Here is a 22784-nt window from a genome sequence, read left to right as displayed (position 1 = left end):
CTACAACCTCTCTTGATAAGCACTGAACTGGGATTGGGGAGTCCTCTATTTTATTCACTATTACTGACTGGCTACCAAGATGAGGTTTCCCATAGACCGTATAGCCCTGAGACTCTGTGTGTGTGTGTGTGTGTGTGTGTGTGTGCGCGCGCGCGCGCCTCACCATCTAAGGGAGGGCTGGCACACACCAGATGAGGAGCCCCACCCTGGATGCCAAAGGCCCTGCAGAAGGTTTCAGATGTTCATTCACTTCAGAAACTTTCAGGTACTAAATATGGGGTAGCTGGGAAAGGACGCCATCTGAGTTAGACATGAGACTCGGCGTCAGCCCACACTGCTAAGAGGATGACTCAATGTGAAAGCCTTATGGCCTGCAGCTGTGTGATTGTCTCAGCGCCCCCCATCTACCCCAGAGGTCACTGTTGCCTTTTAGGGCACATGGGGGAAGGAGTCAGGAAAGGGCGGGGCGGCTGGAGGAGAAGAGTGTAGCTTTCAAGGAAAGTGAGACTCCTTTCTTCCACTGCAGGTTTTTGTAGCTCAAGGGTTCTTTTAAAGGTAAAAAATAAACTCATCAAAGACTTAAAAGGCAAGCATTAGGGACGTCCCCAATATAAAAATGGCTCCAGAATTTGTTTGGAAAGGAAGGAACATTTTCTCTTTGTAGCAATTATTCTGCCCACAGAAGCTTCTGAACTATGATTTGCCATTACTTTTCAGTGATTTCACAGAAAGTTCATGTAAATTTCCAGGTATTTGCAGCAGGAATATGGCAGCATTCGCTTGGCATTGGCTGGGGCTCCCTCTGCAGTGCTGTGATCCCGCTACTGATCAGTAAAACGAATTCTTTTTTTTTTTTTTTGAGATGGAGTCCCACTCTGTCCCCCAGGCTGGAGTGCAGTGCTGCAATCTTGGCTCACTGCAGCCTCTACCTCCCAGGTTTAAGCGATTCTCCTGCCTCAGCCTCCTAACTGGGATTATAGGCGTGTGCCACCATGCCTGGCTAGCTTTTGTATTTTTAGTAGAGACAGGGCTTCCCCATGCTGGCCAGGCTGGTCTTGAACTCATTACTTCAAGTGATCTGCCCGCCTCGGCCTCCCAAAGTGCTGGGATGACAGGCATGAGCCACTGTGCCCGGGCCAAAACCAACTCTTAAAATCACGTTTGATTCCAGCTGACTTTGTAAACAGACCCTTCTTACTGTGGGGCACTGTTATCGGGTAATGTAACAGATACAAAGAATGTGACATGGCACGTCCTTATGGGAAGTTTACACATTATTGGAGGTTAGTTATAATGTACAAATAACTTTGATATGATGCAGATTGTGAAATTCTGACTTCTATCAAGATTGAAGCAGGTCAGCTTTTCTGAAGAAAAGGTCTGTGTATAGGAGCAGCCTGAAAAACAGGATCAATACCACCGCCTCAATACCTCACCCCCATCCTCCCTGCAATTCAAAATAAAAACAATGTTGAACTATAAGATCAGTCTAAGAAAGTTAGATTTTGCAAGACACTTTGGAAGGTGAAATCGAATTAGGGAAAGACCATTGAAAGTTCTTGCAGAGTGAGGCATAAGCTTTTGGTGCCTAGACATGAAGCTGGTAGCAGCAGGGATGAGGTGCAGTTTGAAAGTACAAATATTTGATAGGATTTGGTGGCTGTCTGGACATGAGGCTGTCTTCTGTGTTAGAGAGGAAGGAATAAGACCTTTGTTTCAGTCTTGGTGGCTGGGCTCTCAGGAAGGAGAGTTCATTTTATAGGATGCTGTAAAATCAGGTTGACTTGGTTCTTAAACAGGTTGAGGATGACATTGGAACTCCCAGGTGAAAATGCTGAGAAGGAGTTAGATGCATGAGTGGGCCCAGTGGGAGCTTTCAGGGCTAGAGATGTAGATTCTGAATGGAGGTGTCAGTTGAAGCTGATATTGAAGGCCTTCTTGGAAAAAGTGGAGGCAGCAGAACATAAATAACTGAGCCTTGAGACTGGCCCATAATTCGTGAGAGGAGCTGGAGAGAAGGCAAAAGGGAACAGTACATCACTGTGTCATGGTGACCAGTTGTTCATATTTTCAAGCTGCACCTGGCTCCTTTGAAAGGGTATGAACCAGAGGGAGTCAGAGCAGAAAAGCCAACTTCGGGTTTCTATTTTGGGGACAAAATTATCTGTAGTAAGAAATTAGGGGTGACCTAGCAGAAATCAGAACGTTTTGAATTTGATTTTGAATTTTGGACTAGGACTGCATAGTCTTGCTTTCATGTATTCATTTGATGAATATTTATTGAATACCGATTGTGTTGAGACTGTAAGTATAAAGCACAAACTAATTTCCTAATGTATACAAAAAAGAGCATGCCGTTTACAGTTAGCTTTGTTCTAATCACAAATTAGGACCTCACGGCCTATCAACAGAACTGATGTCGCTGCAATTCAAAATTCACTATTTAAAGAAAGCTAGGGCTAGGCACAGTGGCTCATGCCTGTAATCCCAGCACTTCGGGAGGCCAAGGTGAGCAAATCACAAGATCAGGAGTTCGAGACCAGCCTGGCCAACATGGTGAAACCCAGTCTCTACTAAAAATACAAAAAAAAAAAAAAATAGCTGGGTGTAGTGGCAGGTGCCTGTAATCCCAGCTACTTGGGAGGCTGAGGAAAGAGAATCACTTGAATCCGGGAGGTGGAGGTTGCAGTGAGCCGAGATTGCACCATTGCACTCCAGCCTGGGTGACAGAGCAAGACTCCATCTCAAAGAAAAGAAAACTAGGATATGGTATCCTATTGGCTGACAACGTAAGATGGTCTTAAGTTCTTTTTTTTTTTTTCATACAGCATGTCTTTTCATTTTTACTACTCAAAAAAGTTTCATTTTTTATTTAGCTCTCGACTCTGTACTTGTGCCTTCAACATTTTCACAACCATCTTCCGCTCCTTGATAAGGAAAGCACACTTGATCCTGTCACAAACACATTTAGCACACATGGAACCACCCCAGGCCCTGCTGACACGTCTTTGTTTTGGACGATCTCATAGAATGTTAGGTCTTACAGCACGAACCCCTCCGAAGTCTGCCTCAGCACATGCCACATGTAGATTCTGGTGCTTTCCCAACTTTCTTGGTAAAAGGTAAACAATTCTGTTACCAGGGGTTTGGGGCAGCCTAATTTTGTGAGAGGCTGTATTGTAAGAATGCCTACGATGGTAAGTGAAATGCCGGACCATTCTGAGTGCCTGCAGACAATGTCCTGGGGAAGAGCAGTCTTAAGTTCTTTATAGAGTCAGTTTTAGTAAGATAATCTACTACATGAACTCTCTTGATGACAAGAACCTCTTACTGTTGACAAGAAAAGGGCTCGTCTGTCCTTCACGTTTGGTTCCATACCTCTGTTACAGCACACGGTGTATCAGTTCTTTGTAAAAGTCTAACAGCATCCACTTCAAGAGAGTTCCTTGGTGGAAGAGACCTTATCTTTGTGACCCAGCTAGCCCCTTTCATCTCATAACTATTTCCTAGATAATTCTGATCAACGTGTTACCATAATCAGTTTGTTTTAACCACTTTTGCAATTTCTCCATTCTTTCATCCTTATTAAGTTAGACATTAAATAGTAGGTGAACGTAACTCTGATTTTTAGCTGTTGTCCTGTTGATGCTAGTTAAGAGTCTTGGACAAGAGAACAAAATCCACTGTAACTACAAGTTCTGAGTTTTCTACCCATGGTAAATACATTATTAACTGGTACAGCTGTGAGCCTTGAAATACTCATATTCCACAACATGTACAATGCAGTGGAAAACTCTGTACCATATGGCACAGTAAGGGGATTTGAAACCAGAAGGCTTAGACGCCAGTTGTGATGCTGTCACTTACTAGCTTTGAGTCCCTAGGACAGCTACTAACCTTTTAAAGCCTCATCTCCCTCATCTGTAAAATGGCGATGTAGATGCTCACCTCTTCCCAGGCAGTAGTAAGTTAAAAGAGAAAGCAAAGCAAATAACTTTTTAAATTACAAAGCAGTATTTAAGTGGATAGTTTCTTTGTTCCGGGGTTGAGAGCCACATTTCCTTTTCTATGTAAACACACAAACCCTGAGGTATGAAAAACAGGGTTGGCCAGGAATCACGGCAGCCGAACCAAACTGCGAAGTAGAGGTGCCACAGATGACACATGCCAACATGCCACCTGTGTCCTTTGTCCCTGGGATGCCTCTAACACCTATTGAAGGCTGAATCGCAGATTCAACCACCGGAAACAACAGTCTGGGGTTAAGAATCAAATGCATTAGTAGCCTAAGGTACCATAGTGGCTTTAACGTGTTAAAAAAAAAATCTTAGTGGGTCTTAAAACATTTTTTTACTTTGCTTTTCCCCTCTTTAATGGAAAGTAATAACTGCCCCTATTTTCCTGACATATATAAGCTACTGAGGAAGGAGATAACCCCAGTTATCAATACCACAGTGATTTAAACACATGTACAAAACTCATCTTTGTGGTCTAAGCATGTGGCCTTGAGTTGATAGAAGACCTATATGCCCACAGGGGCAAAAAGGAGGGGACTGAAACTCTATTCTGTATCTCCTTATTTAAAAAGCAACTCTGACATGCCAGTCTGTGTACTTCCTCCACCCCCATCAAATTAGGCAAAATCATTAATATCTCATTTCTTTTAAGAAGGTATCTATTTCTTAAACATCTATATACTTCTGAGGGGTGACAGAATTTCACTCATTTTATAGATGTATTTTCCCAATAGCCAATTCCTAGGTCATACATTACAGCTACATTTCCTTTGCTAAATTTTTATTCTTTATCTTCTTTCTGTGTAGACAAATTATGAAATAAAGGCGTCTGTTCCTATTCACTACAGAATATTTTCCTCTGCCCTAGTTAAGAGGTATCAATTTCAGTCATAAGGCAACACATTCTTATTGTGTGGGGGCTCTGGGGTTTGTGTACACTTTTCTTTTTTTTTTTTTTTGAGACAGTGTCTCGCTCTGTCACCCAGGCTGGAGTGCAGAGGTACAATCTTGGCTCACTGAAACCTCTGCCTCCCGGGTTTAAGCAATCTGCTTCAGCTTCCCAAGTAGCTCGGATTACAGGGGTCCGCCACCACATCTGTCTAATTTTTTGTATTTTCTTGGTAGAGATGGGGTTTCACCATGTTGGCCAGGCTGGTGTCAAAACTCCTGACCTCAAGTGATCCATCTGCCTCGGCCTCCCAAAGTGCTGGGATTATAGACGTGAGCCACCATACATGGCCTTGTGTACAGTTTTCTAATGTTGCCTGGGTCTCAGGGTTAAATATTTTTATTTTTGAAAATTAAAGTACTAGAAAATATTGTGGAAGTATAGCTGTGTTCTGGTGTTATAAAACGTACCAAAAAGGTCCCAAGGTAGAAAACTACAAATGTCTACTAAGCAGATATTTCTTCAGGTATATAATTATGCATGAAGATTATTATTTACAGTTTTATCAGGTATCTTTTAAAAATATATATATATATATATTTTCTGTTCTGAATAAGTAGAATCGGCAAAATCAAAGTGAAACATACAAAATAATGGTCGAGAACTAGCTTCTCATGGCTACTCTAGATCAGTGAGTTCACTGGCTGTTCAATTTCAAAGACATAGAGCATTAATTCTGGTATAGCTTAACTATCGAGTCACCAAAAGACAGTAAATGAATATGAGCAAGATTAATGTAAGATAAGCACATTTATAAATCATACTATGTAGATCGTCTGAGCTAACCAAAGAAAGTTACAGACTTTTTAACATTGCCTTAAGTTAGTATTTTTAAAAGTCTAATTATTTCAAGTTGCCTCTTATGCATATTCAAGTGATTAAATTTTAACATAAGTTGGGGGACAGGAAAACTACATAGTAAGTTCTCCTAAGTTCAAATAATTTTACCAGAAACTACATTTTATTCAAGAAACAGAAAAGGAGTCATTTGGTGCCATGCTTTTATTCAAATGAAAGGGGGAAAAACTACACTGTACCAGGAAATAGCAAATATGACAGTATTTTACAGCACAGCATCTTAAAAAACAAAAATCTTGTAAGCAATGCTCTAGAGTGGACAGGTAAGCACACCATAACACTGTACATTGCTCAACAGTGTCCATGAAATCGTAATTAAATAGCTGAATTTGGCTTTAAACAGCCAAATAAAATTGTAACAGTCATTCTAATACAAAATTGAAAAACCAAGAACTAAAAGCTTTCCAAAGCTGTGTCAAATCGCAGAATTTGACAGGCCGCACTGGTAACCATGACATGTTTGGCAAATTTAATGGAATAGTTATCATAATAATTTGACCTCTGATGATGAAAGCACCAGTGTGTTTCAGTAAGGTTGATGAAAATCCCCAGACTTTATGAAATGGCATATTTTTCAACTGTATAATTTTAAAGACATAATTCAAAGAAAAGCTGCACCATAATAAAAAAATATGCAGACTTAAAGAAATATATCCATATTCCTTCTGCATTAATAAAGTAAAATCTTATACTGAGAGCAATGAACTCTGTGGCAATATTCACATTCTACCTTTAGACCTTATAGACATTCAATTCAACTGTTGGACACACACACATTAAAAATAAAGGGTGGTCCTGTTTAGTTTTAAATAGTTTCTCCATTGTCTTGCATCTGATTCTCTTCATTTAATAGCCAAGTAAGATCACAAAGATTGCTTTGATGAGGGAAATTTAGTTAATTGAAATGAACAAATTTAGTAATGTAAAATGCTTATGAATTATGCTTTTGACTACTATTCACATTTTGATTATATTCATTTATAATCTTTAAAACTGGTTTTAATCTAAACATATATTTGACAATCATTTCCTACTAATTGTGATAGAAATTGTTGTCTAAAAGGTAAAATGTGCAATTCCCCATTTTTAATACCCATATTATATACACAATATGTATACACTTAAAATATAAGAGTTACATATCCTGGTCTCTTACATGCAAACAGTAGATCACAAATAGTTTTGAGCTACATATGTATCTTGCACAAGTATTGGAAAAAAATCTGTGAAATTTTTTTACAGTTTTAACAAATATACATAAATATAAGAACATAAATTACAGTAAAATATTGACAGCATTTGAGAAAATGTTGATAACCCAGATGCACTGATGCCTACAGGCCTTATAATAATAGAAAAGTACAGCTCAGGGACATCTCGTTCCTATTCTTTTTTTTAAAATAAGTAAATACATCATATGAGACATTAGTTCTTTCTCTAAACAACTCAATTAGAGAAATGTATATATTTTTATCTCTACTTCCCATGAAAGAAAACAAACTACGCATCTCATTTATGGTACAATACTGTCTTCCCCGCTAGTTTACACAGTTGTCACAACACTGAAACATAACAGGGTCACATAATCATTCAAGTCTTTTCCTGAGAATGAAGTTTTTCCCCAACTAACCCTCTGGTATACATTGCTAAAGAACAAAGATCACGTAGAGGAGATTTCAAGTGTATACTTAATCGAAGCCATCCACTTGAAAAGGATTAAAATGAAGAAGAAAAACCCAATATAAGTATAATAAAGTGAAGCTATTTTAAAATTAAAATGTAGCCCTTTGTACATGTTTAAAAATTCTAAATATAATTTTTATATGAGTTATAAATATAATGTAAAGACTTCTTGAGAACTTGTTTCAGGAGATCTTCAGACGGAAAGACTACTCTCAAAGTGTCATTCACTTCTGCCAACTTATAAAGTGACTTACTTTAAAGAAATAGAAAGCTTTTTTGTTAAAAGAACAATCTAAATTATTCTGAGTTGGCCAGAAGTGATGTCAAAACAGCACTGATTTAATCAGCAACTTCTTGTAACATATTCTTGGTTAAGCTCATGTGGTTTAAAGCGAACCTACTAGCAGCTCTTTACAACACCTCCTCTTCTTTAATAGAGAATGTTAATACTTGAGTGAATAATAAATACAGAGTCGTAAATATTTAGCAGAATAATTTTTGCAAATGCTGTAACACCATTAAAATCTGAGGGTTAGTGTAAAACTAAACACTAGTGTTTCTCTTAACATCATAAGAAAGGTGCGAGTCACTTCTGAAGGTGTATTTCTTACTTTCATGATCTCCGCATGAAACAAAATACAAAGGTATCTTAGAATAAACCCCCAGGAGAGAAAAGTAGCAAAATAAGCCATCTGAAGACAAGAATATACATTAAAAAGTTAAAAAAAAAAGCAACAAATAAAACACATAATTTGTAATCTTAACCGTATTTCAATGATAAATCCAACTAATATCCATGAAAGCTCAGTGCTTCAATGTATCTAATATCAAGCAGGTGAACCTGATAACACATACAAATCTCCACTTGTGAATTAAAATATTTCCTTCATCACTTGGACTTATCACCTTAATGAGAATCTTCTGCACTCCAAAATACTGTGGTTTACATTCCAGTTGTTCATGACAATAGAGCTTAATGTCCAGTTTTAATTAATAAAAGTCTTGTTGGCAATTAGAAAGGTTTTCTATAGGCAGGAAAGATGAAGTGCAAACTTACCATGAATGTTCTGAAGCAAATATTTCCCAACTTCTATGCCTTAGAGGGTAAAAGTTTTTTGGGTGTTACTGGTCTTTTGGTCTGCCATAAATGGCTATGAATGGTAATTGCATCAACACTGGCAGATAAAGTTTTAGCGGGTATGTGGCTAAACTGTTTCCTGTCAGAATTATATTTGTAAAGTCCTTCAATCATTTTTTTAGTGATAGATTTAGGACCTATCCCAGTCAGTTTACTGATTTCTTCAGTTTCTGGGCAGTAAGTATACAAAGATCTGAACTGGCATCCTGAATCCCGGAACAAGATTAAGAAGTTGTTGGCATCTGACTTCTCCATTTCCTTTAAAATAAAAAATATAACACACCAATAAAAACCTTTATTTTGCTGAATAAAGTTTATAGAATTATGTTACATTTCTTAGTCACATTTTATAACATTATTGCAATGACAAATTTTAAAGCCTATTGCTAGTCTTTAATTAAATCTCCAAGCTTCCAGAACCCAATGTGAAAGTGAACAAAATCTAGTAATTAAAATATCTAGCTACAGATCTTTTTGCCTGCTGTTAAAATTCTAGGCCCATCAGAGTACATTCTCTTGAATGGATAAAAGACTCCTACAGTTTGCCAAATTCAATTTTCATGCAAACATTCTTACCTCCAGTATTTTTTTCTTCTGACCTTCATTTACTTTTCCAGCCAAACAGCAATGAGCTAAAGCATTTTGTATTATGTGCTTATTGGATTTTGCACTGGGTTCTTTGTAGAGCTTTGGTCCTATGATAAGGATTTAACAATAATAAAAATAACATTCCTAAGTCAGTCAGAAATACTATTTTAAAATGATGTAACTCTTCCTACACTGCAGAAGTACTATAATAGAAGAATGAATTCTGTGCTTAAAGGCCTCTTACTGACTGCAATCCAACCAAAACATTGTTTTATCCACCCAGAGATACACGGCCTTTTGGAGTACCCTGTGAGAGCAGTACTAAAAAGAAAACATCGCTGTAACTGTCATACTGCCTATTTAATCTTCTTTCTTAAATCTATAAGGTTAGTGGTTAGCGTGGAGTAGAATGAGTCCATGAATAATTTAAAGCCTTTTCAAAAGGCAAGAAAAACCTTTCTTTTTCAGATTGTTCAATTGAACTAACACAGAGAAGCAAAGGGAGTAACACAGACATATGGTCAAATCCCAGGCCTTAAAGGCTGTCAGACTGGCTGTAGGAGGTTGCATTAAAAGCCACAGAGTGAGTCTCTAGCAAATTCTATGCTCTTTAGGCCTTTACAGGGTTTCCAATTCCACTCTATCATGGATAGATGGAAGCAATCTCCTTTCCTCTCTGCTCTTCCCCATACATGTTCTCCCAGGCCTTCCTATCTTACCTATCAACATGCTGCTGACATTTTTTCTGATTTCTCTCCTGCTTCATTTATTTAGAACTGTCCTTAACCCACACTCTATTCTTCATTGCTTTTATTTCCATCATGCCTACCTAGACGCTAGAAAAGGACTTGGGGGATATGTGAGGCTGGATACCTTCCTAAATTCAATGCATTCTTTTTTTTTTTTTTTTTTTTTGAGATGGAGTTTCGCTCTTCTTACCCGGGCTGGAGTGCAATGGCGCAATCTCAGCTCACTGCAACCTCTGCCTCCCTGGGTTCAGGCAATTCTCCTGCCTCAGCCTGCTGAGTAGCTGGGATTACAGGCACGTGCCACCATGCCCAGCTAATTTTTTTGTATTTTTAGTAGAGATGGGGTTTCACCATGTTGACCAGGATGGTCTCGATCTCTTGACCTCGTGATCCACCTACCTCGGCCTCCCAAAGTGCTGGGATTACAGGCTTGAGCCACCGTACCTGGCTGATTCAATGCATTCTTATCTTTTAGAGCTTCTTAATACTTGCTAAAGGTGCACAATTCTGGATACCTAAAATCCCAATATTAGGGAGAAGACTTTGTGGATTCTAGCCTTTACTCAGCACTGAGGAACTATGTAGAACTTCTCTAAAACTTCTTCAGACCCAACCTACACAGAAATGGCTAACAGTGGTTAGAGGGATGAGATATAAATGGCATCACTAATTTTGTTCAGAAACTTACTGAACTACCTGAAAGTGAACACCTGTGTTCACTGTTTATTAGCTGCTTATGTTTAAGACCCAAAGGTGAGCCAATAAAATTTTCTTTAGCGCAGCCTCTATTTATGAGTGTTAAATTCAAATGTCTCTCTAAAAATGCAGAAACACTAACCTGTATATTCTGTTCCAGAAGCCACTGAAGAAGTTGTTGATGCATTTTCCCAATCTTTTTCTCCATTTCGACTGCCACAACGACTTGGAGATAAGAAGCCTTCAACAGACTCTGATCTAATTAGAAAATAAAATACGTTTTATGTCTCAAACAGAGAAAAAATGGAGGCCAGAGGGTATACATGAAAGTACCAACCCAAATTCAGCCCAACGACCTAAACATAATATGATGAGGCTGGGCAAGGTGGCTCACACCTGTAATCCTAGCACTCTGGGAGGGCGAGGCAGGGGGATCACGAGGTCAGGAGTTCAAGACCAGCCAGGCCAATATAGTGAAATCCCATTTCTACTAAAAATACAAAAGTTAGCTGGGTGTGGTGGCACACACCTATAGTCCCAGTTACTCAGGAGGCTGACACAGAAGAATCGGCTGAACCCAGGAGGTGGAGGTTGCAGTGAGCCAAAATTGCGCCACTGCACTCCAGAGCAAAACTCCATCTTAAAAAAAAAAAAAGATTTCTTTGTTTGTTTGTCTTATTCACAGCTACACATTCAAGTTCCAAGAACATAGTATGCGTTCTGTAAATATCTGTTGAAAGAATGAACGTTTTTCAATGTGAAAATTAGCAAATAACACAAAAGGATGGTAATACAAAGATAAGAACTCTAAGATGATGACTGTCACTAGAAATGTTGTTTTCTGATACGGGTATTACAGTATAAGGTAATGAAATACTGACTTTTAGCTTCTCATCTATATCCGAGAGAAAGAAAATACAAAGGAGATCTTTCCTAAGTCATAGGCAACCCACTTTGGAATTACTCTGATGAGGAAAATCTCCTTGTATTCGTGGGAAATACATTAGAGAAGGGGGTACTCTCATTAACTGACTGTGATTTAATCATGATCATATTAGTAATTACTGATGTATAATTACTGTTAATGTTTCATAGCTTATAAAAAGTACATTATCAATGTCAACAATTCTATGTTCTAAAAGATAAAAAGCACTGCAAGATGAATAGACTTCTTTATATCATTTCTTTTAACAGAAACTCAAATAGTCCTAAGTCAGCAAAGCTTAGAAAAATTTGTGATTTTAGTTTATATTTTATAAAATATAAACTAAAAACACTAAAGAGTTTTTACTTAGAGTTTGTATAATTACAGGTACTATATTCTTTTCTATAAAAATATTCATATGTTATGGATTTACCTTGGTGTCCTCTTGCCTGAATGCACACTCTCGTTATCACCTGTGTTCAGCGATGCCAAAGAAAGGCTAGAGACTGAAAAAACACGATAAATTCATGATCCTGAATAAAAACAAAATTAGAAATTTAAAAGGAGCAACTAGCAAAGAGTCTGTTCATTAGATAACACCAGCATATAAAAATTGAGCTTCTGTAGTTTCTTTTTCTTTTCTCTGTGCTCTTAATTTAAACACATAATATGCTTGCATGCATATATATATATATATATATATATATATATATATATATATATATAAAATTTATTTAAAATTAGCAAGAAACCTACTTTTAGGAAACAATGATAAAACTAACTTTCATTCAAAAAGGAAAATGTTAATGTGAGACATGATACTTTGATCCCAAAGAAAAAAATAAAAAAATTTCAAAATATCTAAATCCAGGTAGAAAATTATATCAATTAGTTTTACAGGCTTGAAAAGACAGAGTTCTCTTTACACAGTCAATGTTATATTATTTTTGGTTTTAATGAAGATTTTTTTGTTTCTTTTTAAAAATTTATCCCTTCCCCCAAGATTTTTTAAAAGTAAGAATATGGTCAGGTGCAGTGACTCATGCCTGTAATCCTCCTTTGGGAGGCCAAGGCTGGCAGATTGCTTGAGCCCAAGAGTTCGAGACAAGCCTGGACAACATGGGAAAATCCCATCTCTACAAAAAATACAAATAAATTAGCTGGGTGTGGTGGCACTCACCTGTAGTCCCAGTTACCCAGGAGGCTGAGGTGGGAGGATCACCTGAACCCAGAGAGGCGAAGGCTGCATTGAGCCATGATCACACCCCTGCACTCTAGCCTGGGTGACAGAGTGAGACCCCATTTCAAAAAATAATAATAATAATGAGTATGCATATTGACTTTAAAAAAACATATACTCTCTGGAAAGAGCCAAGGAAATAAAATAAAAACAAAAACAAAAAACATATACTCTCTCAACTCCAGATATTGTAAGTTTGGATTTTCAACCATTTATATCTTGAAGGAGGGACTTGTGAACTCTTGATCTTATATTCCTTATTGTACCAACATGTTTCTTGTACATTTCATGCATATAACATTTTTTTAAATCTCTAAGTATGTAAAGGGTAGTTAATAGTTCAGGGAGATTAATAGTTCAGGCCAGAGTTCCTTAATAGATTAATATTTAAATTTGATTTTTAGCATTCACATTTGTTCTACTGAATATATGCAAGCATACATAACACATTTAATTTATCAAAAACTTCATTAGCTCATTTTGGTTTTCCAAAAAGGAGCATGCATAATCTCAAACTGTGTATCCAATTTTGCATATCAAAGTACAACCAAGTTAGTATGACAAACCAACCAAGCTGGTGTTTTTTATGAACAGACTCTTCAAATGAGCTATGTTACCTGGAGGACCCTTTATTGGTGTTTTGGGGGATTCAATATGATCTCTGTGAATAGATTTTGGTCGCTGCTTTTTCTGTTTTACTACTTGAGGACGGGGTTTAATTACTGTATCCATATCTTCCATTAGTTTCAGTTGTTTCCGCCTCATATATTCTTGCCTAATAAATTCTCTGCGTGCTCTCTCATCTTCTTTCTTCTGACGTTCTTCCTCAGTTTTACGCCTAAGAAATCAAGTGGTTACAGTTCTTATTCTGTACCCCAAAGACAAATCACACAGGAGGGATTTATGCATTTGATGTGAGAAGGGAGAATTCTATTTCATCACCTTGGGGAATAAATTATTCATTTAAAAGGTACTTGATTCTGCTGAGACATGGAATTAAGCATAAATAAATAAATAAATAAATAAATGAAGGTGGGAAGGAAGAGCCCAAGAAATTAAGAAAAAATTAAAAGGTATTTGAGATAATTTAGGTTGTGTGTGTATGTGTGTATGAATATCTCCCCCAGTAAAGTTATTTAAATGTTTTTAAAACATTTAAATTAATTATTTATATTGTTTCTAGAGAACTTTACCATGAAATGCCTTAAACTTAAGATAAAAATATAAAATCAGACAATACTTTGGGAAAATAAATTGATTTCTACAAAGCACTAAACAGTAGCATTGATCAAGCTGTCTATACTACAAACTTCTCTGAAAAAATCTGTTAATAAAAATTAATGAGAAACTACCCCCTTGAGTACTTATCAAATTTTCCTAAATATGCCCAGGCATCATTAAAGTTCAGATCTAGCACTGGCCCGACAATTTCCTTTACCTTGTTTCCTCTTTCTTATGCTCCATTTCTGCTTCCAGCTGTTGTTTCCGGAGCTGAGTCTCTTTTTCCCTTCTTAATCTTTTCTCCAGCAAAGCTGCCCGTTTCATTGCCATATCATTTTCTGCTTTTTGATCATCCTAAGAACGAATTTTATTGAAAATGAAACATAAAAAGAAAAAAAAGAAAAAGATGAAACACTTCGGATACCAATATTCTCATTTTCAATTGCTATAGTCACATTTTATGGTTAGTCTTATAACTAAAAGTTTGAACTCCCTATTACAACCCTTCTGAATGTGGACGTGGTTCAGAAATTATGAAGGAAGAACCGAACTACAGTGGCAACAGTTCCATCAAGTAAAAGAGGACACGCAAACTTACTTAATTATACGCTGTCAAAACCTATGAGGTTTGCAAAGAGCAACCATCAAAACAAAAAAACACAAAAGACTTTTTTAACCCCAACTTAATAGTAGGGGGAGTTTCCGTGCTAATTTTTAAAATTGCATTTAAATTATATTTAAAATATAAACTCATTAAAAAGATCTCAAGTAAAAACACCTCAAAATTAGCCACCCAATGTTATAGCACATAAATGAAACTACAGCTGAATGATTTTAAGTTGAGGTACTGAGAGTTTGCTTGATAGGTTCTGAACTATACTAAAATCTTTTTCCACTGAAGAAAAGATGGGCGTAATTATACTCTCTTCTACAGTTCTTTTAATTGGAGAGCTAGTTCGTTATCTATAGGCCTCCTGGGCCTGCCCTAGTTTCTACTTGAATCCTTAGGGACAGCCCAGTTCTCAGAGGGCTACCAAAATGCTTCAGAATTTAGGAAAGTAACAAGCTGCTGTAGACACTTCTACAGTGATTCACTGTCTTAATGTCTCCTTGTCAACTGATCTTGCCAATGTTTAATTCAATAAACATTTCTTTGGTGTCTAATATATTCACAACATAGTGTCAAATATTACAAATATTAAAATATATGGTACCTCAGGTCAAGGATCTAAAAATCACAAGGGGAAGAGGTACAAACAACAAGCTTTGTATAGAAACCCAGAGACAGATTTAAGAGATTTAAGAGAGAGAAAGTCAGAAGATACCATTCAAGCAATTAGTTCAAACATTCATATATGTCTTCATCTATCAAATTACTTATGTTGTAGTTTGCCCGACACTTTACTATATTATGGGGATAAAAAGACCTCTAGGAGGTCATGGTCTAAGAGACAAAGCAAATCATACGAAATAGTTGAAAACTCCAGGACATAGGCATGAGTATATTAAGGATACTATAGATATACAAATGAGGAAACATCTGACCTCAACTGAAAGAATTATAAGGCTTTAGATGAAGCTTGAAGTTAATCTTAAAGAACAGTACAAAACAAAGTTATTTATTTTGTGCTGGGGAAGAAGCTAGACAAAAAGATTTAGGTTAATCTGTGAAAGTCCCTGAATGTTATGCTGAAGGGTTTGAACTCTTTTCAGTAGGAAAGATTTTTGACTAGAAAGAGACTCAGTTGGAGCTATGCTCTTGGAACAATCGTCTCTAACAGTATGAAGAATGGAATGGCACGATCAGAGACAGACAGCCCAGTCAGGAAGCAGTAACCACAGTCCAACAGATGAATAATGACGTGGTGAAGATATGGAAATGAATGGAATAGAAATGAAGGAACAGAGGTACTGCCTGTTTTATACTAATAATTTTCTTCCCCTTTGTATTCCTTTCTCTACAAGGAAGAGAGTCTCTAGATAGTAAATTTTAATATCTATTAGTGTCTAGAGTAGCATGCTGTTAAAAAAAATGGTAGTGTTACATGATTAAGAGACAAAATGGGATCACTCTGAAGAGATCTGAGTAGCTTAATTTTTAAAAGGGTTTTGTGAAACTAAGAAAGAGCAGTAGAGGAGCAAAACCAAGGAATATATCTAAACATGTGATAAAGGATTTATTAGAGCTTTGAGTCCATACTGGAAACCACAGTGTGCTCGAATGTTACTATAGACCACGGGGATGGACTTGTATCAAAAGGGACTGCTGCTGAAAGAAGCAAGCATGTCAACTAAAAAAAAATCCACTATGACCATACTCATCTAATGAAATGCCCAAAACTATGCAGATTAATACTACACCTTAAAAAAGAATCCACAGCATACTTTCTGGTCATCATCAAATTGTTCTTTATCACTTTCTCCATCATATTTTTCAACAGGTACATCAGCCTTTTCAGGGGGTTTCAAATCTGAGAGGGAAACTTCAATCAGATTAACATTTTTTGGAGCGGTGGGTGGGAAAACGGGTTTAGGAGGGGGTTCTGTTGGTTGACTCAATTGGTCCTCATTTGGTGTCAGACATACAGTCTCTGTGACAGGCAGTGATAGGACTTCAGAGACTGTTGACTCAAAAGGTTTGATCTCCTTTTCTTCTAGATTATGTCCTCGTTGTTCCAAAGTCCCTTTGGATTCCAATTCCTCCTTTTTAACTTCCTCTTTAGGTTTGGATTCTTTTAACTGAGGTTCTCCATCATCCCCAAAACATACAAATGACCTAGTCTGAATAGGAACTTGACTTGGTGAAAACCTCCTTAACCGAGGAAGGCTATCCACTGACCGAGGGGGTGTCAAGGTTCGATTCAAAGGTGTTATTTTTAACTCATTTGGCCTAGGAGTCCTTTGATTTTTAACAGAAAAAGATGTGCTTTTCCTGTTAGAAGACTGTGGAGATGGGTGAGTAGGACGAGGGGAGTCTGAGGAGAACGGTGCAATGGCTGATGACAGGCCTGCCTGCTTAGAAGGCTTAAAATCTCTAATCTGTTTCTGTGGAGAGGGTTGTGGAGGTGAAATCACCCAAGATTGTTGCTCTCTCATCTGCATTAACATCTCCTGCTGAAGTGACAAGCGTTGCATTTCTTGTTGTAGAAAATGCAGGGATGAATTTAACTTTTCAATGGATTTTGTGTATTCTAAAATCTCTCCTTCATTTAAAGTTTCTTCTGAGGGGCTTGCCAGGTTCCACTGCTTCTCAGGATCAACAGGTGTAGTTGGAGACTTTAGCCATTTGGCTTGAGGGTTCTCCATGCTTTCTTTTATATCTGCCAGTGACTTGCTCCTTTGTCCATCAGTTTTTTGTGATTCCTTTTCTTTTGCCCGATCAGTATATACTTTCTCATCTTCTGCACCCGCTGCTTCCTCTCGCAGAGGGGAAATCCCATCCCCTTTCTTTTTCACTACAGTAAGGAATGCTGTCCTTCCCATTTTCTGCCTCTGTTTGGTAAAAGCAGCTTCCATTTTCTTTTTCTGGGCTTCTATAGCACGCCTCTTTTCTTCTAGTTTCATCCTAAGATGCACCATCTCAGAAGCCAACAGCTGGGTAGTGTCCCGTCCCTGTGGAAGCCCTGTTTCTTCTGGAATTTGTGCCCACGCAACGACATGAGGAATATTAAGTTCAGAGCCCTCTGGAGTAGTTTTTTGAGAACTGCTTCCACTACTTTTTCCGTCAGTATGATTCAGTTTCCTGAATTTTTGTTCAGCAAAGCTGGTCATTTTAACTCCAGAACTAGAGGAAGCGCTGCTGCCTGGCTGAGACTTGGTACTTACAGTACTTGGACAAGGACTCAAAGCTTCTCTGGTGTTGCCGGTTCGTATATCATAATCCTGAAGAAATTTAGATGCATCATCCATGTCAGAGTCCAAGCTTACAGTATAATCTCTCAATGAAGAATCTTCGTCCATAGTTTCAGGTATATCTTCTGAGGGAACATGAATTCCAGTGTCTACTTCAGTATTGTCAGTTATGGGACTCAAGGCACCTTTTGTATCAGTTACATTATCAGGACTAGATTGATTTAGCTTGATATTTGAATTTAGGATACTCATTTCTTGACTATGAAGAAAGAAGCCATTAGCAATTTGGTCTGGCTGAGGTGTATGAGGAGATTTTTCAGTATCATGAATTATCTGCAATGCTTCTTCAATGCTTGGTGTCTCAATCTGATTGCCAAACTCATCTAGAAGTATTCTATTTTGTAAAGCTCCATTTGGAAGCTTGTAATGAATATTCTCATTAGAATTTAGTTCATTTGTGTTACGGGGCACATAAGATTTGAGGTCACTGTGAGAATCTATATTAAGTTCTTCTTCAATGCTCTCTGCTTCCTCTTCTCCATTTATTGGCTTGAAGGACAAATTTTTCCTAATGTGTTTAGATACACGATTGTTGTTCACAGTAAGTCCTTCATTACTAATAGAACGAGTGATTCCTTGGTTTGGAGTGGATCTCTGTACACTATCTTCTTTATCAAAAGAAATATCAAAGGATACGCCATGTACTGATGATCTAAAAAAAAGTTAAAGAGAAAAATCCTTTAAAAATCCTAGAAAAGAAATGATTTTTATTATCATTTAATAAAAATTATTTGAAATTACATTTCCTTTCTTTCCCCAGTTCTCATAATCATACTGTCTTCAAGGGAAGGGGAGGGCTATCTAGCTACTTTTTAAAGTTAGCCTCTTTCAACCTCTCTATCATCTGCCTATACTATACAGCCTTTTTCAAATTTAGGAACTAATTAAAAGTCTTAGCAATTTGATTATCAATAAAAGACAGACAGACACAATCTGCATTTCTTAATAATCTAAATACACTAAAAGTAATTCTCTTTGTTTACCTTTTCTCTTTGGGCCATGTCCCTATGAAGCCATCAACATAAGACATAGATGAAGACCTTCTAATTCCTCCTTCAAATGCAAAAAAGAAAAAGCCATTGAAACCACGTAAAAAAATTAACTTATAGCAACTTAGGAGATTTCACGTATTTGAGGATTAATTAATAGCAATACAAATTAAGTAGGTATATACAGAGAATTGGAGATCATTTTATCAAGAAAAGCAAGCACAGTGAAACCAACCATGCTTTTAGTGTGTTATAACAGCCATTTTTCAGAAGAAAACAAAAACCTGGATATTTGTTTATTTGTATTTACTCTCAATCACTTCCCAGGTAACCCACTTAAAAGGGTATTTTCCTAGGCTTTTTCAAATATATTACCTGAGGCTGAAGAATGAGCTTGGGGACGTGAATACCTAGAAGGCAAATGATGATGAAACTGTGTAAATGTAGCTCCTTCCCCACTGCAATGGAAAATAAATGTAAAATGTTACAGTTTAGCTGTTTAATATAAATTTTATGTAGAATGTCTGAAGTTAGAAACAACACTATCACCTCTGATTCTATATCCCACATTTAAAAAATATGGAAACATATTGATTAAACCAAAGAATGGCTGTGATTACAGTATGCATCTATATTTATTTTATGCCTTTTAACCAAACAATTTGAAGTACTTTCATATACATCTCAATGTCCTTGTGAGATATGATGAATTATTTTCATTTTATAAACATAAAAACTGATAGAGAAAAACGTAAAATGAAATTCACCAATTTGAAATATTTTCATCAAATCTAAATCTCTGAAACCTATAGGTATAATAAACCCTAGTCAAAGACCCTGATGGCTTCTCTGTTCATGGACCTATGTCTGTCTAACAGCTGGTAGCCAAGTATGTGGTGCAGCTGCTGAAAACATCTTTGCTTTGCCTGTCTTCTTCCTTTGTTTTTTCTTTCTATAAAATAATTATTTAGGTGCACTAGCATTTGTAGACGTGGCTACATTATACCTAGGAAGAGTAAAAATACTTCAATTCATTCTCAAAAGTTCTACAGTGTTGGAGAACTACAATGGACCACATGGAGACATAGAAATGAGAGGATGACCAGGAACCCAGAATCCCCTAGAATAATGGCTACACAATAACTTTTCAGGGAAAAGAATGCAGACATCTATCTGCATTATAAAAAGAGTTTCTGCTGGGAAAAATAGGAAAAATGAACCACTGAGATGTCTGAGAGACAGAAAAGAAATGAGTCTTTCAGAGGACATGAATTAAAACATGTTTCAGAAATGTGGGAGGTTGTCCATTTAGGTTCCTAGAATAATTACAGAGTAATCCACTCTTCGAGGGGAAAGCTTTACTTTCCACTTTAAAAGTGAACTTTAAAGATGTAATAGAGTAAGAGTGGTGACCTAGAACACTGAGTACTTTCTAAATCTTCAAGGAAGGAAATGTCACTATTGACCCACCATGCCACTGCTAAATTACATATTTTTATGTTAAGCCAAGAACTCATACAGAAATTACTTTGAATGTTTTACTCATAATTTTTAAAATGCATTTTTAATGTGTCTGAATTTCCATAAACCCACAAAAGATAGTACTTTTAGCTTAAAACATTAGATTAGGGAGTCTAGAGTCAATATAAATTGTAGGTTCTAATAAATACAAATAAAAAGCTCTGAAATACATTTTTAAACAAACTAATTTCCCTATCACATACTTGGGTGCGAAGTCAGGATTACTTAGGTATTAAATGACAGGAAACTTTTACTTTTCTTTCAATTTAGTTCCTAATGTTATGTACTAAAACATTAAAGATTCGATACTGTAATAAATATTCTACTGTTGTCACGAAGGGTCCCTGGGTTTTCCAGTATACATTGTGAAAAGGTACACACATGTAACTGCAGTACCTTGAGATTTCTGTTGTTTCAGAAAGTTCCAGGAAGCAGCCCAACCCCACATTACAAAACAAAAATGACACAAACTGGGTGGATGCAGAGATGGCTGAATGGGAGATGTAATGCTATTACCCACACTAAAAATGTCATCCAAGAAGGAGCTTATTCCCCATTTTCTAGACATGCCAGAAGCTGACTGATGACTGCACCTGTACTGCCTTTACTCCACCTCTACACACAACGACTCAGCTAACCAGCCTACTAAAAGCCCTATTTTCCCCTTTGTTTGAGGGGGCACTGCTTTGGGGAATTATTCTGGTATCGTCCGTACTTGCTGCAAGTAATAAAACCTCTTGTCTTGTTGGACTGCCATCTGCCAAGAGATCAAACCCATGAACTGTATGGGTAACACTGTGAGCTCTCAACAGCTATCCTAACCAGAAAAAAAAAAGGCAGCAGAAAAAACCTTCAAAGATTTTAAAAATCAGAAAATATGTAAAAATCCTAATAGAATTTCAAGATTTCCCTCCGAGGCCTAAGAGTTACCTATTAGGCAATTCTCAACTATGAACAAGTTATGCATCAAAAGTTTGGTTTTAGGTTGGTCATTTCGAACTTAGAATATATTCTCCCACTTTTCAGTGTGGTACATAAAAACATTCATTTCGATGTATATTTCAGTTAAAACAGGCCTCAATAGGACAAGTTAATTATAACAGTTCAAAATCCAACTGAAAATCTTAAAAGCTTTATTTAATGTAATAAAATGTTACTTGGTTTCATTAGTAAATAGAATAGAAATAGTGAAAATAAAGTCATTGTTGAGTTTACCTTGAAGGGAAGTCTGAACTACTATCTAAGACATTTCGTTTGGCAGCATTCAGGACAGGAATTGAAGGCGTATCTTTTACAGGTTCAGCTGGAATAAAAGATTTTTTAAAAGATCCTCAAATTAGCATATTTCTATTAAAAATTCTGGACCATAAATAAATTTATAATAAAATTTAACTTCTATTTCCCTTCCTACATACTGAGAAATCATGGCATAAAGTTTTCTTCTTGGCTGGGCACAGTGGCTCACGCCTGTAATCCCACCACTTTAGGAGGCCAAGGTGGGCGGATCACGAGGTCAAGAAATGCGCAGACCATCCTGGCCAACATGGTGAAACCCCATCTCTACTAAAAATACAAAAATCAGCTGGGTGTGGTGGCATGCACCTATAGTCCCAGCTACTCGGGGAACTGAGGCAGGAGAATTGCTTGAACCTGGGAGGTGGAGGTTGCAGTGAGCCAAGATCACACCACTGCACTCTAGCCTGGCAACAGAGTGTGACTCTGTTTTAGAAAAAAAAAAAAAAAAAAAAAAATCTTAATTAAAAAATTCATCTGATTAAGGATAATTAGGGGAAAAAAAGCCTAACATAAAATAAATACATATATTTAAAATAAAAATAGGTTTGAATATTTAATTTGTCAACACTTTCATAGAACTTCAGGTACATATGGTCAGCTCTGCTTCTTTATAAAATAGCTGGTATTTTGGTCAATTAAAGAAAACGGAATTTCTTTAGAAAATAATTAAACTTGCTGATATACTTCATTTTTATAAGTAACTCTGGGGGAAGACTCAATTTACTTTTTTACTTTGCGATCTGATGCATCAGCTGTTGATATTTTGAATAGTGAGTTACACAGGTAAAATCACAGAAAGCAATGTAGTGAAAACCCTGTTAATATTTTTTAAAATTATGCAAATATTGGTTATGAAAATTACTAAGAATATCTGACTTTATTCAGTGGACTTAGGGGAGCATCTTAATTTCTTTATAGGCAAGTAAAGAAGTTACATAATGTTATATAATGACTCAATATTCAGAATCTGCCTTTAAGAAGCTTAGTGCTTATGTCACAGAGT

The 22784-nt window shown here is 36.8% G+C and overlaps 1 protein-coding gene across 6 annotated transcripts in view; it reads right to left on the bottom strand.

The window, feature by feature from the left end:
* Positions 1-5952: 5952 nt before the first annotated feature.
* Positions 5953-22784, bottom strand: part of CAMSAP2 (calmodulin regulated spectrin associated protein family member 2) — a 181099-nt gene continuing 164267 nt past the window's right edge. For 4 of the 6 annotated variants that reach the window (XM_078356781.1, XM_078356782.1, XM_035281050.3 and 1 more), the window contains 10 exons: positions 21701-21788; positions 19340-19422; positions 18959-19028; positions 16425-18627; positions 14281-14417; positions 13460-13680; positions 12036-12108; positions 10820-10935; positions 9221-9339; positions 5953-8902 (listed from right to left, as the gene is read on the bottom strand). In XM_078356781.1, the coding sequence (XP_078212907.1) occupies positions 8597-8902; positions 9221-9339; positions 10820-10935; positions 12036-12108; positions 13460-13680; positions 14281-14417; positions 16425-18627; positions 18959-19028; positions 19340-19422; positions 21701-21788 (3416 nt within the window). In that variant the 3' untranslated portion in view covers positions 5953-8596. The remainder of the gene's footprint in view (positions 8903-9220; positions 9340-10819; positions 10936-12035; positions 12109-13459; positions 13681-14280; positions 14418-16424; positions 18628-18958; positions 19029-19339; positions 19423-21700; positions 21789-22784) is intronic. The other 2 variants (XM_017966545.4, XM_035281051.3) reach the window with 1 other exon arrangement.

This window comes from Callithrix jacchus, chromosome 19 (genome assembly GCF_049354715.1).
Source record: "Callithrix jacchus isolate 240 chromosome 19, calJac240_pri, whole genome shotgun sequence".
NCBI lineage: Eukaryota > Metazoa > Chordata > Mammalia > Primates > Cebidae > Callithrix > Callithrix jacchus.
The sequence above is the reverse complement of the archived record's forward strand: the minus strand, read 5'-3'. Positions and strand labels throughout refer to the sequence as shown.